This window comes from Motacilla alba, chromosome 2 (assembly GCF_015832195.1).
Source record: "Motacilla alba alba isolate MOTALB_02 chromosome 2, Motacilla_alba_V1.0_pri, whole genome shotgun sequence".
Classification (NCBI taxonomy): Eukaryota; Metazoa; Chordata; class Aves; order Passeriformes; family Motacillidae; genus Motacilla; species Motacilla alba.
Window position 1 is genome coordinate 96470637 of NC_052017.1, and position 13068 is coordinate 96483704.

Genomic DNA, 13068 nt, shown 5'->3' on the forward strand with positions numbered 1-13068 from the left:
CGAACGAGGGAATGACACCGACATTAAGGTGAGCAAGTTTCGCGCCCGTGCTGAAGGAAGGCTGCTAACAAAGCAGCAAGGCAAGGGGTGAGCACTACCCAGAGCAGAGAGCCGGCAACATGACAGGCGGCACTCTGTGTTCCTGCTGGAGGGAAGGCGAGACTTGTTCTCCCACAGAAGCAGAGCATTATTCAACTGAACGAGAGTCCCTCTACTGGGGAGATGACAGAGTCTGTGCACCTCGCGTTCCGTCACCGTGCCGGGGTGCCACACTTGCCTCCCTCTCGCCTCCTCGGGCGCCCTTCAGCAGGGAGAACACCCCGGACCTGCCGGGGCCGCGGCGGCCGCCGTGCCCGGAGCCCGCCCCGCCGCCCGCGGCTCCGCGCCTGCGCCGTGGCGAGAGCTCGGCGCTTCCCCTTCCGGCCGTGCCGCGGCTCTGTCAACATGGCAGCGGCGCCGGGCAGCCGGCCGCGCTGCCTCCTCTGGGCGGCAGGTGACGAGCGGGCACTGCCGGCTCCGCCGGGCTGGGCTGCAGGACACGGGGGAAGAGTGGTGGGGTTGGGAGGCGGGCAGCGCTGGGGCAGGCAGGAGTGTAGGGAAGCGCTGGGGGCGTGAGGGGCCGGGAGGGAAGGGAGGCTGGGGAGGCTGTCAGCTGCCGTGGGTGAGCACCCCGGGTTGCTTCGGACATCACTCACGGAACGCTTTTCCTTTCCCTCGCAGTGGTTGCACATGTGGTGGCGTCAGGTGCGGGTTTTGTGGAGGATCTAGATGAGTCGTAAGTATTGGGGTGTCTTGCCTAATTGCCAAGATATTGTTTGTCTTCTTGTGGGGAACGTGACCCCCGACTTTGTGCATAGTGTTCTTGTCAAGAAAGCTACGCTGGAAAGGGCTGTGATTTTTGTAGCTGGAAGGACAGAAAGGTTGTGGCTTGAAATATCATGGAATATTCTCTGTTGGAAGGGACCCAAAAGGATCACTGAAGTACAATTCCTGTTCCTGCATGGGACTCCCAGAAAGTCGCACCATGTGCCCGAGAGTGTTGTCCAAACCCTTCTTGAGCTCTATTGGGCTTGGTGCTGTGACCCTTTCCCTGGGGAGCCTGTTCCAGAGCCTAAGCCCCGTCTGGGTGTAAAACATTTTCCTGATATCCAGCCTAAACCTCACCAACACAGCTTCTTGCTGTTCCCGTGGGTCATGCCACTGGCCACCAGAGAGAAGAGCTGCACCTCTGCTTCCTCTCTTGAGGAAGTTGTAGACTCCCATGAGGTCTCGCCTCCATCTCACCTATTGAGGTGGTTCAATTAATGAAGATGAGGAACATTTTAATTTTTCAGCTTCTTTAAATCTGTTACTGTCGTGGTGTTGCCAGAAATATTCTTAAGCTTCTCTGCTTGTTCTTCCTTTTTGGTATGGTAAATACATTGGTGTGTTGGTGCTTGCCCCACGTAAAGGCTGATGGCATTTATCCGAGTTCTTCATTAGAGTTTGAAGCATAGCTGCCATGAGGGGTTGGGAAAACCAGTCTAAGTGCGTTCATGCGTGGCCAGAAACGGAAGAGAGAAAGAGGCTGCAGAACTAGTTCATGGCCGCTTGAAGTGCCAGTAATATTTGTGTAAAAATGTGCCTTTATAACAGAATTAGTCCCAAGATTGTGCAGGAGTTGAAATGGCTAGTTCTGCTAAGAGCTTGGTTGTGTAGTGTCGCTGTTGGTGTACTGGTTTGCTGTCGCAGTTTAGTAGCTACATAGTTGCTGTCTCCCAAGAAAATTACCCAAATGTTTTTCGGGTGTTTTTTTTGGTCAGATTAGCAGGTTGATAGCAAGTGCTATAAAGCAGCACGATTATCGGAGTTGAAAGAGAAGGTATGACTGGTAGGGGAGGAGAAGTTGGCACTAGATGAGTGCTTTGGGATAAATTCAGCTAGTTAAAGGTGATGTTTTGGTGAGGGTTCAATCCACGATAAATTGCATCTAAGAGCTAAACTGTCTGGAAACCACTCACATTTTTACAATATTGTTTGTTAATCGTAAGATCAGGTGAGGCGTAGTGATTTTATGGGTTAGGGGATGGGAACATATGGAAGAAGTTCTCAGGAGAGACACAGCAGTGTCTCTGATTTGTAAAAATAACAACTGAAGCATGGGAACTGTTTGGACTTGATTTTCAAAGCTTGTTTTTAAAATATGCTCATATATTCATGGACTGAAGATGCATTCACTTAGCCTATCTGTGCTCCTATATCATGTTCCCGTATCGTGTTTCCACACGTGTGTATTTAAATATATTTGCTGTTTTGGAATGAAGAATCATGATTCTGTTGTCATATAACTTTTTTAAGTAACTGATAAAAGGAAATCTTATTTTAGAACACTTGAATTTTTCAATAACAGAACTATACAGATGCATGTATTTGCAATTGAGAATAAGAATTGAAGAATTGTTCAGGGCAGGTTTTGTGGGAGATTTTTAAAATTTTTTGTAGCTAGTTGGCGAGTGGTGAGAGAGGTCTGGAAAACAATTTAAATTTAATTGAAATTAAAATTTAATTTAAACAGTTTAAATTTTAGTTTAATTTTGCCCCAAACTGGGGAGCAGTGACTGGTGAAGTTTGAAGTTTTCTATTTTATAGATAAAATAGATATATTTCCATTCTGTAGATACCAAAACGTTATGGACATTCTGCTGTTGCTGAAAGATTTGTGTTCTCTTTGAATTTCAGTAGTTGTAACCAGTGTAGACTAGTACAAGGTGCAGGTCCCTTTCCTCAGCTTACAGGATACAGGAAAACAGTAGCAGAGCAGAGCTGACAGAAGTGCCCAGCTGGGCTGCAGGAGGGGTGCACTAAATGAGCTGTGGTTCCTCTTGGCTTGTGCTGCTCTGATAGCAGATGTGCTGCCTCAGGTCACTACTCATCTTGAGATGGGTGTGGACTTATTCTAGTGGGATAATGAAGCAGATAAGTAACCTGACTTAAAATGGAAGTGTTTTCTGTCTGTGGGGTGGCTCAAACCAGGATCAGAAGCATCAAAAATGGTGCAATGGAGAAGCAAGGAAGAGGTACAGTATCTGGGTTGTTTTAAGGCCCTTGGAATTGTCACCTTGGTGTTCAGTTCTGCTTCATGGTGGTTTCTTTTAACTGTTCATGATTAAGTGCTGTGCTTGGTTTAAGTTCGGGCTGAGAGAACATTCAATCATGTAGCTGGGAAGATGTATGGGTTTGAGACAAATAATTTTGATTGAAGGATGTGCAACATTTATGCCATCTTTCCATCAGTGTGATTGTGTTTCTGTCAGCTGACAGAGGCTTGCACAGAACAGTTAAAAAGAGACACTGAAATTTTGTGCCTGGAAAACATATTTCTAGGGCCTTGAAACAGCATCTTCAGAAAATGCTTCACTGCTCATTTGTAGAGAGATTTCTGTTTTTCTTCAGCAGTGTGAAAGTGAACTTCCTTAATATTTTCTAGTAATTTAATCAATGACATTAGCAAAACTAGAGTGAGTTTTGGTAGGGTTTTGTTACACTTCAGATTTTAGTTTCTGTGGAAGTTGATTAAATAGGTGCTTGTACGTGAGAAGTACATTGAAATTTATTACTATAAAAATACAGTATTTTTTATACAATATTAAACTCTGTTGGAAAGCTCAGCCTCCAAATGTTTCATTTTTTCTTTTCTTTCTGTGTGCTGGCAAGGTTGCAGTCTACCTCTCTCAGTACTTTAATGCTCTTTACAATTTGCCATAACAGTTGTACTGTGGCAGAGGAAGGAGAACATTTAATTGTAAATTCTTCTTATACAAAAAAAAAGTGATATTCTAAACTGAAGCACAGCCTGGGATCTTATGATACAGTAACTGCTTTCTGCCTCTTGCATCATAGCCAATTTTTTGGCATTGTAATTGGAAGTTAGCTGTAGCTCTGTTAGAGTTCTCAGGAGATGCTGGCCTCTTACTGGTTCTTTCATTAGCTCTATAGTACTTAGGGTGGTGAAGTAAATTTTTAGTGAGGTTGTCAATTAAGCAATTTTGAGACTTAAAAATGCTGCTTTCCTTTAGCAGTTCCATAGCATAGTCTCTGCAAATACCTTCCTGCTGCTGTACAGGCACAGCAGCCTTGGTATGCCATCAATAAAATAGGCTGGAATTTGCCAGTGAAATGCTGCATTTCTGAGTTTCAAACACTCAACAGTGTAGTTAGATTGTATTCATGATTTCTGAATTATTTCTGTCAAACAGTAAGCCAATATCAGCATTAGTATTTCTTCAAGGCCATTATGGACTATTACAAATTCATCTTTAAATGAAATATAATAAATTCTGTCTACTGCTTATGGGCCATTTATAGGCATGCTGCATATTGGGAACTGACAAGTTAGGCTGTAACTTGTATTAATTGGATCTTAGAGAACAGATCCATGCTTACTGCATAATTATAGTAAATATCTCATTTTGCAGGAAGACTGGTGCAGTTGAAATGTTGTATCATGTATGTTATAGTGTGTGACTTTAGTCCCAGTCCTAGTCACTTTCACAAAGTCTGTCTTACAAAAATAAACCTTAGGTTAAAGTTCTAGCTAATTTAATTCTCTACACAGAGCTAGTTAACTAATGCAGTAATTCATATGATCTTGTAGTGACAACAGTGAAATATGTAAGCAGCATTTTGGGATATACCAATAAACTTTGATTTAACAAGCTTAGTTTTGTATTAGAGATTTTAGAATTCAGTGGCAGATTTACAGTTAATAAAACCAGTAGTTTAATTTAAATGTCATTTGTCTGGCATTAAGAAAGTTCAGTAGTACCTGTGTATCTCTGGGTTTTATCAATAACTTGATCATTTTTATTCCATTAAGTTGGTTTCTTGGTTGTGTGCGACTTTAATAGAACTATAAACTGACATACCTATAGTAGAATGTTAAAGGAGGTTGAGCTAAAATTGCTTTGCATGCTAATATTAAAGATAATTTAGTTACTTTACGTTTAGTAAAGCTAAAATTAACAGTTTAAACCAATGCTCAAAGAGTCTGTATTAGTTGATATATAAAAATACAACAACAAATTTATTTAATATAACGAAGACAACTGAAAAATAAATCTTCCCCCTAGATTCCACATGCTACTCAAATATCTTCTGTGTGTTTTGGTGTGTATTCTTATTTCTTACTGTTTTTCTGTTTTGTTGAGAGTTTTTTTTGTCTTAGGAAATAGTGAGAGAAACCTCATTGGCGCAGCTGTGTGTGTAGCTGTCATGTACAGGGGCAATATTATGCTAAAAATAAGCATCTCCTCTGTTTCTTCACCCTCAAAGAAGGAAACAAACCAGAAATCTTGTATCTATAGCTTTATATTAACCTTATTGTAGACTTTTTCTTTTTCACACATGCATTTTACTATTTCATTTCAGATACATAACTTATTGCTTTTATTTTTTCCCCTTTCCAGGTTTAAAGAAAACCGTAAAGATGATATTTGGCTTGTAGATGTGAGTATATAAGAAAAACGTGAAGTTCTTCTGGTGGAAATCAAAAGACAGAATGCACAGTGCTACACCCTGTAGTCAGGCTGCTTCATCGCTTGGAAAATTGTTTGTACATGATGCAGAAAAGCTTCATGACTTTAATTCTGACAGGATAGATAAGCAATCTGTCTGCTGTTCAGGGTGAGCCAGGAATAGGCTGAATAGACTGCTGAGTAGCCTGCTGAGTAGGCTTCAGTCTATGTTTTGCAGTCCTTTAAAAAGGAAAGCAGATTATCTAACACACTCAGGAGGTGATAACCTCTGTTAAGAATTTTTATACTTCCTTTCATTAATTATATCAACTGATTTGTGTTCTAGATTTCTGTTAGCACTGAATGACCAAATATATGAGACGCCTGTTACTTTTCTAAATTATTTGGAAAGATTCAGTTCCCCTTATTTCAGGGACAAAGAGTTTTTAAAAAGATTGAGTTTGCTTGTCAAAGAGCTTGTCCTTTTCTCACCCAAATATGTACTGTAATTCTCAAAATTCTATTACTCAGATTAGTGATTTGTCAGTGAGAAAAACTATACGAGCTACTTGGAGTTATCAGCAGTGTATAGCAAAACAAAATCCAACTTTTGTTAAATTGTGACCTTATCTTGTTATACCAAAACATTGATATCTTCTGCCTGTTGACAAATTCATATTTCTGGATAGATTGTTTCTATAATCTTTTAACTTTCAAAAAAAATATTATAATGCAGCCTATTCCTAAATAAGAAATCATATAGTAGTGCAGTAATTTCATGTATTCTTTTCAAACTGTGCTTTCATATTAAAAGTAGGACTAAATCATAAATGCTGCTTGTCATGCTAACCTTGTCACTAACTTGCAATTTTTTTTTAACACATAAGGAGTACCGTGACTGGAAAGAAAGTTTTTGAAAGTTTCGCAAATGATTTGAGCGTTAATTGTAGAATCAATTTCTACTTTTTTTTTTTTTTTTTTTTTTTTTTTTTTTTTTTTTTTTTTTTTTTTTTTGTGAAATGTATTTGCTTCTCAGTTTTATGCACCTTGGTGTGGCCACTGTAAGAAGCTAGAGCCTGTGTGGAATGAAGTAGGCCTAGAAATGAGAAACATGGGTTCTCCAGTAAAAGTTGGGAAGATGGATGCAACTTCCTTTTCTAGTAAGTATGGTTTATTTAGGGGTAATTTCACCACAGCCTCTGTTTTGAAACTATTTTTTTTTGTCTTGTAGCTATTCTTCTGTGTGGTAGCACAAATATGCAAACAGTAGTTGTAGAAAAATTTCCTGATTATTTTTTCTTTCTAAAAGTGACAACTTTCTGTAGGATGTGCTTTTTATCTCATTTGTTTCTGGTTGAGTAGGGAATTCTTCCTGACAAATGGAAAGTAAAAGCTTCTCAAAGATCTGCTTTTGATATGCTTCTTAGAGTACTGTTATATAAGCATTTTTATGTGGTGTGTCTCTGGAGAGCATCCAGTTTTAGGTTGCTTCTGTTACTGCTGGAGGAGTGCCCATGTTCTTGCTGTTACTCATTTCAGGTAATCGGTCCTGAAACTGTTACAGAAAGCCTGCTGAAATAAGTGAATTCATTGCATCAGTGATCTCTGCTCAGCAGATTTCTTCCCATGTTTCTCCATAAATGTCTTCTCAAAGAACAAATTCAGTGCTTTCAGTGCTTTTTTGTTTGGTGATGCCTTTCATATGTATCAGCCTTTTCAGAGAAGACCCCAAACCTTCGTTACTCAGAGAAGTGGTTTGGGTAGACGTGAGAGGATTGTTGAATGCTTAACAGTACTTCCTTTGTGATTGTGTGCTTCTTTATTGTCAATTCACTTAAATCTATGTTGAACCAGGAGGATATTTAAAAGAGAAGGTATAGGGAGGAGTGGGGCCCAAGTGAGATCTACATGTAATAAAATTTTGTAAATACATGTAGGGTTTTTAGTTAATATCCATTAAGTCTGATTATTCAGGTTTGCTGTATTTGCCTAAAACGTTATGCAGAATATTTTTCTCAGAGATACTCAGTTTTTCCCGTGCTTACGTATAGGAGAGTTTGGTCTTTTGAGATTAAAATGATTTTGTCTCAAACACCAATTTATTGTATATATCTTTTTCTGTAAAACCAAATAAATATGACTTCATGTTTCATCTTAAAGATACCTATTTTCTATAGAAAAGTAAGCCTAGAGAATTAGAAGTTTCAAGTTCATGCAACCAGGTAACTTCAAAAACTGGGAATACATTTCATGGTTTTCTAACTTTCCAGTCATGTATATAAATTTCTAAATCATATAAATTGTATTAACTCTTACCCTGAAATATTTGTATTTGTCATCCTGTAGCTGAAATCTTGTGCTGTATACCTAGAACAGAATTGGTACTATGTTTGTGTTATATAATTAATTTTTACTTATATAAAAATCACTAAAAGCTGCAAGTGTTCCTTTGTGCCCTGGAAAAGTTTTTCTTCTCAGATTTGCTACCGGTTTCATAATGTCTGATAAATCTTTTGAAAAAGTTTTATACTTTCATTGTGAAAGTGGAAATTTTACATCTGAATATGAAAAACTCAAGTCAACTCTGCTTAATACCTTTGCAATCTAAAGAGTCTCTGCAGTCAAAGTAGTTCGGTCTTGAAAATATCAGAAGGAGATGCAGCTGTAAAGTGTATGTATCACTAGGGAGGAACGCGAGTGGTTTGCTCGGTGTGGTTTGTGTTTATAATAGGAATATGAAGTAGTGTGAAAGAGCTGAACTTAGGGAAGCTTGGTGTCAGAGAGCTGTGATCACAGATGAACATATAAATCATCCAGTAAATGTTGTATCTGATAGTTCTGTGGAATGAGGATACAGCTCTTGCATCAACAGAGCAGTCACCTGCTGTGGTATCAGTTGGGTTTTCAGGGGGTTTAGCCTCAGGAGTTCACTGTGTGTGAGCAGAGTAGAAATTCATCACACCTAAGGCTGGCACAGTTGCTGCTGTTTGCTTGTACTATATTCTTCATATCAAGAAGTAGAGATGATGATGTAAGTAAGTAATTTCCATGAAGATGAGAGAATTTTGGTAATCCCCATGGCTGGCATGTTTAGAAAAAGTATTAAAAATTGTCTCGTCTAATTCTCCTAAACACACGCAAGAGCTGTACAAGGAGAAATAAACTGTTGACAGCTCTTGTGATTGAATGTTCTAATAAGCATTTTAATGCATTGTAGTTCTGTGTAGTAGAGCTGTAAGAGAAAAGGATCAGAATCAACTTGATCCTCATATGTGTATTTCTTAGCTTTGATTAGATGCCTGTAGGTGAGCTGCTAGTTTTACTTGTAGTGCTGTGCTGTAAGGTACTTGCACCTGATCCGGGTGAACAACCTTAGGGTCAATTTCTAAACTCTTTGCACACAAGATATCCAACATCTTCTTGCTGTGGCATGTTGTTGGTAGCTTCAGAATGGTTTTGTAACAGGCATTGGTTCAAGGTGCTTTCTGAGTGCAGAGATTGTTACTCAGCAGGGAATTGTACAAGTATTGCCACACTATAAGTATTTTAGACTTAATCCTTTTTTGAGACTGTGTAGTTTAACTTTTGAAAAAAAACTGAATTTGCTGGACAGTATAGTTTAAGGTGGCTGTTGCTATGTTCACAAGTGGAAGGGTGGCTGCAAATTGTACTCCTCCAATTGATGGGAGCAAAATAGAAGGTTTTAAACAAATCTGAGGTGGGGGAAAGCATTCTGCAGTTCTTATTTGTTACCACTTTAGTAAGCAGCAGGTCAGTATCTGCTTAGAAAGTGCCTACTTCTGGTAGGGTTCATGACAGTAGACATGTGTGCAATATGATTTAAAAACTTTTTTGTAACAACTGCAGTATTATACTGCACTTCTTGTTCGCCAGTACTCTAGCACATGAGTTGTTAATTGTCTTCTGTTTCTTTCAGGTATTAGTATTTACTGCTCTTCATCCTCCATGCTTAATTTTTGCCTCTTATATTTTCAGTCAATTGTATGTGCATATTCAGTGCATACTACTTTTGGTGAAAGCAGACCAAGCATGTCTGTCCAGAGGATTCTCGTGAGATTTGAGTTGTGGCACATGAATTGGGAGGCTATCCTGGGACCCTGCAGCACCTCTGGAAAAAGTCCAAAATTTAACAATGTAGCTTAATAACAGCAAGCTTTTCCTTGAAAGCAAGTAAAATAATTCATATTGACCTAAGTGATAGTTTTTTCATTGGTTTGTGTGGCTTGAATAGTAAAACATGTTTAAAGATTAAGGTAGGAGAGAGAAAAAGTCTTGGTTCACTTTGGCATTAACGCATTTCTTTCAGGTATTGCATCTGAATTTGGAGTGCGAGGCTATCCAACAATTAAGCTGTAAGTTGATTTTTCCTATTTTATTTTCCTATTTCTATTACTGGTTTCATGACAAAAAAAAAAATTAGCCCTGTCTATTTAGAAGACTCAAACCATGTAATGTATAGTCCAGTACAATGTGATGTTAAATGAAGACTCAGTGGTTCTGAGTACTTTTTACTATGGACGTATTGGGGATTTTAGCAGGTTTTTGTTTAAGCAAAGCAGGATGATAGTAAAGCTCGTCAAGTTAGTTTTCTCAAAAAAGGAAGCAGAGATGTTCAGCTTGATAATCTTTAAAGATGAAAATTTTCATGCCATATAGAGGAACTGAAAATTCCTCTGAATTTCCTAAATCTCTATGGATTCAAAGAGAGCCTGTTAGAATTAGTAAAACTTACTTGAATACTTTGCTAATGCAAGCATGCTACATCCCCTCTCAGCAGAATGCTGTAAGCTGACCAACATTGCACTGAAACCTAATACGTAAATTTGAAAGGATTTGCCGATTATTTGATACATTTCAATTATAAAAAAACCATTAATGAAGTTTATATTTTTTTCCTTTTACAAGGACTAATCCCTGAGTAGTATAAATGTTGAGTGTGTTGGGTTTGGTTTGCTTGTGGGTTGTTTCGTCATTTTAAGGAGGCTTTTTAATATGGTCATAAATAAGTGTCCTAAATTATCTGTATGCTTACGAAGTAAATGGTAAAATGACCACTGAGCACTAGAAGAAAGAATTGTAGAAGAATTTAAAGTATTTCAACAAGTCAGTAAATCGGGTACTGTGTAAATAAGTTTTTGCTCCATAATTCCATTGTATTGCATTAGTGAGTTTTGTATTTTACTGACCACTTTTTCTGCATATCACTTGTTGAATGGTGACTGTAGTAAACATGTGAAGGTTGAGAAATCTTTTAGGTACGGATGTTATTTAGATTATTGCTTTTCTGTTCTTTTTTTGTCTTTCTATTTATCTAGTTTGAAAGGTGACTTGGCATATAACTACAGAGGACCTAGAACCAAAGATGATATAATTGAATTTGCTAATAGAGTGGCAGGGTAAGTATACTCTTCTCAGGGACTGGTTCTGCTGACTTCAAACTTATGTGGGACTTTGAGGTGGGCCAAGACTTATTTAAAAAGAACATGATATTGAAGTTAAAAACTATTTCTACTATGTGTGTGGCCACATGGGAGACTGATGCTCAGTTAAGATTATTTATTTTTAAGGCCACATTTTCTGGCTGTTGTGCTTACATTCAGAATTTTCTCTCTCAAACGATGGAGACCTTACTGTGGCCTTCTACTGTATAAAGACATCTCCTAAGAAAGACAGAGAGTTTTTATCAAGGTCTGTACTGATAGGATAAGGGGAAATGATTTTCAACAGAAAGAGGATAGGTTTAGAAAAAATATTAGGAAGAAATTCTCTACTGTGAGGGTGGCAAGACACTGTAACCGGTTGTCCAGAGAAGTTTTGGATGCCCCATCTCTGGTAGTGTTTAAGGCCAGTTTGGGTGGGGCTCTGAGAAACCTGGTCTGGTGAAAACTGTCCCTCCTCATGGTAGCAGGGTTGGACCAGGTCTTTAAGGTCCCTTCCAGTCTAGCCCACACTGTGATTCTGTGACCAGTGAAAGGCATGCATGTTTACATCGTAGCAGCATTTTTTAGTAAGATCTGAATTTCATATTTAAGTGTTCTGTTTGATAAACATAACATGTTATTTGGTGGGGGAGGGGTTGGGAGGGAATGTTCTTTTTTTCTTTCAGTATAAAATAGAATAATAACTTGAAAAACTAAATTAATTTGCATTTTGGAATTTATTTTTTGAAAAACAGCACAAAAAACTGTATGACATTTTATTGTGAATTTTTTGAGTTTTGCAGGTTGCACAAACTGAGATTTTTCCATGTCTGTTTCCCTTTTCAGACCTCTCATCAGGCCACTTCCTAGCCAGCATATGTTTGAGCATGTGCAAAAGAGACATCGTGTTCTTTTTGTGTACGTTGGTGGTGAATCTCCTTTAAAGGTTTGAAGCTCGATTAAATAAAGTTACTTTTTTTGGCTATTTAGGGAGTAATTTTAAAAATCTTTCAAAAGACTGAAGTGCATGCTTGTAACAAATTCTTGGGGTTTTTTATGTTTATTAAAGTGCTTTTACAATCGTACACCATAAACATGTTTTCAAATTGCTCTTTGAAGATAAGGTATGTGGTAAAGTTTTTGTTTGACATGTACTAAAAGTTCAGAAATTAAAAAAAACATTGTTTGTATTTTTTCAGGAAAAATACATTGAGGTTGCTTCAGAACTAATAGTTTATACATACTTTTTTTCTGCCTCAGAAGATGTGCTGCCTGAGGTAAGCTGTTTCCATTCCTACAGCTTTCCCAGAAATGGCATTTTTCTCCTCATCTATGTAATTTTGCTGTTTTGATGGCACAGAGGTGGCTTCTTACAGTATGTTTGGCTTTGGTAGATATCTAAGGAATTACCTTGAAACATGTAATGCTTGACTCTGTGTAGGGAAAGAATACAACCCAAATTCCAGTCTGTCATTGTTTTGTTTTGGCCAAAATACTTGTTCAGTCATATTAATAAAATTAATCAGAGGATGAGTAGAACTCAGTGTGGGCCACAGAACTTGCTCAAGTAAGTAGATACTTGGAGTTTTAGCCAGTGCAAAACTCTTGTTGCTCCCAACAATCTTTTCACCAAACACTTTTAAAGCTAATTAGGAGGTTTGTAGCATGAATTACTGCTGGTACCTTAGTAATCAGAAGTAAGTGAAGAGGTAAGTTATTTTCATGTTGTACAATACAGCTGATCAACACATTAATCTGCCTGGGGATCAGCCAATCCAGTCCACTGGCTGCAGAATTCTCCTGTGGCTTTTTTTAGATTCTGTGATAAAGAAATTATTTACAATTCATCACAAGGGTGGAAAAAAATTGATGGTACTGTAGTGTGTCTTACCATTGTTGCTTATTTGTTGTAGCAAAGTTAAAACTTTTTTGTTTATTGTTATCTCCAAGTGAGACCTAAGTCTGCCTTATGCCTACTAACATGTGACTTTGAAGTTAGTTGGTGATTAATGGGGTGAAAACTAGCATAATTTGGTTTGTTGTTTTGTGGGGTTTTCTTTAGGCAGCTGCATTTTACAACACCATAAGTAGAACTGGCATCATTACAAATATGTATTGTTAGTTCTCCAGAAGCC

The 13068-nt window shown here is 38.2% G+C and overlaps 1 protein-coding gene across 1 annotated transcript in view; it reads left to right on the top strand.

Annotated features, from left to right (window-relative positions):
• The first annotated feature begins 207 nt into the window (after positions 1–207).
• TMX3 (thioredoxin related transmembrane protein 3) overlaps positions 208–13068 on the top strand; it is a 29697-nt gene continuing 16836 nt past the window's right edge. Inside the window, exons 1-8 of the mRNA XM_038128090.1 lie at positions 208–493; positions 721–775; positions 5445–5484; positions 6529–6652; positions 9820–9865; positions 10829–10909; positions 11780–11879; positions 12133–12210. Coding sequence (XP_037984018.1) covers positions 223–493; positions 721–775; positions 5445–5484; positions 6529–6652; positions 9820–9865; positions 10829–10909; positions 11780–11879; positions 12133–12210 — 795 coding nt within the window. The 5' untranslated portion in view covers positions 208–222. The remainder of the gene's footprint in view (positions 494–720; positions 776–5444; positions 5485–6528; positions 6653–9819; positions 9866–10828; positions 10910–11779; positions 11880–12132; positions 12211–13068) is intronic.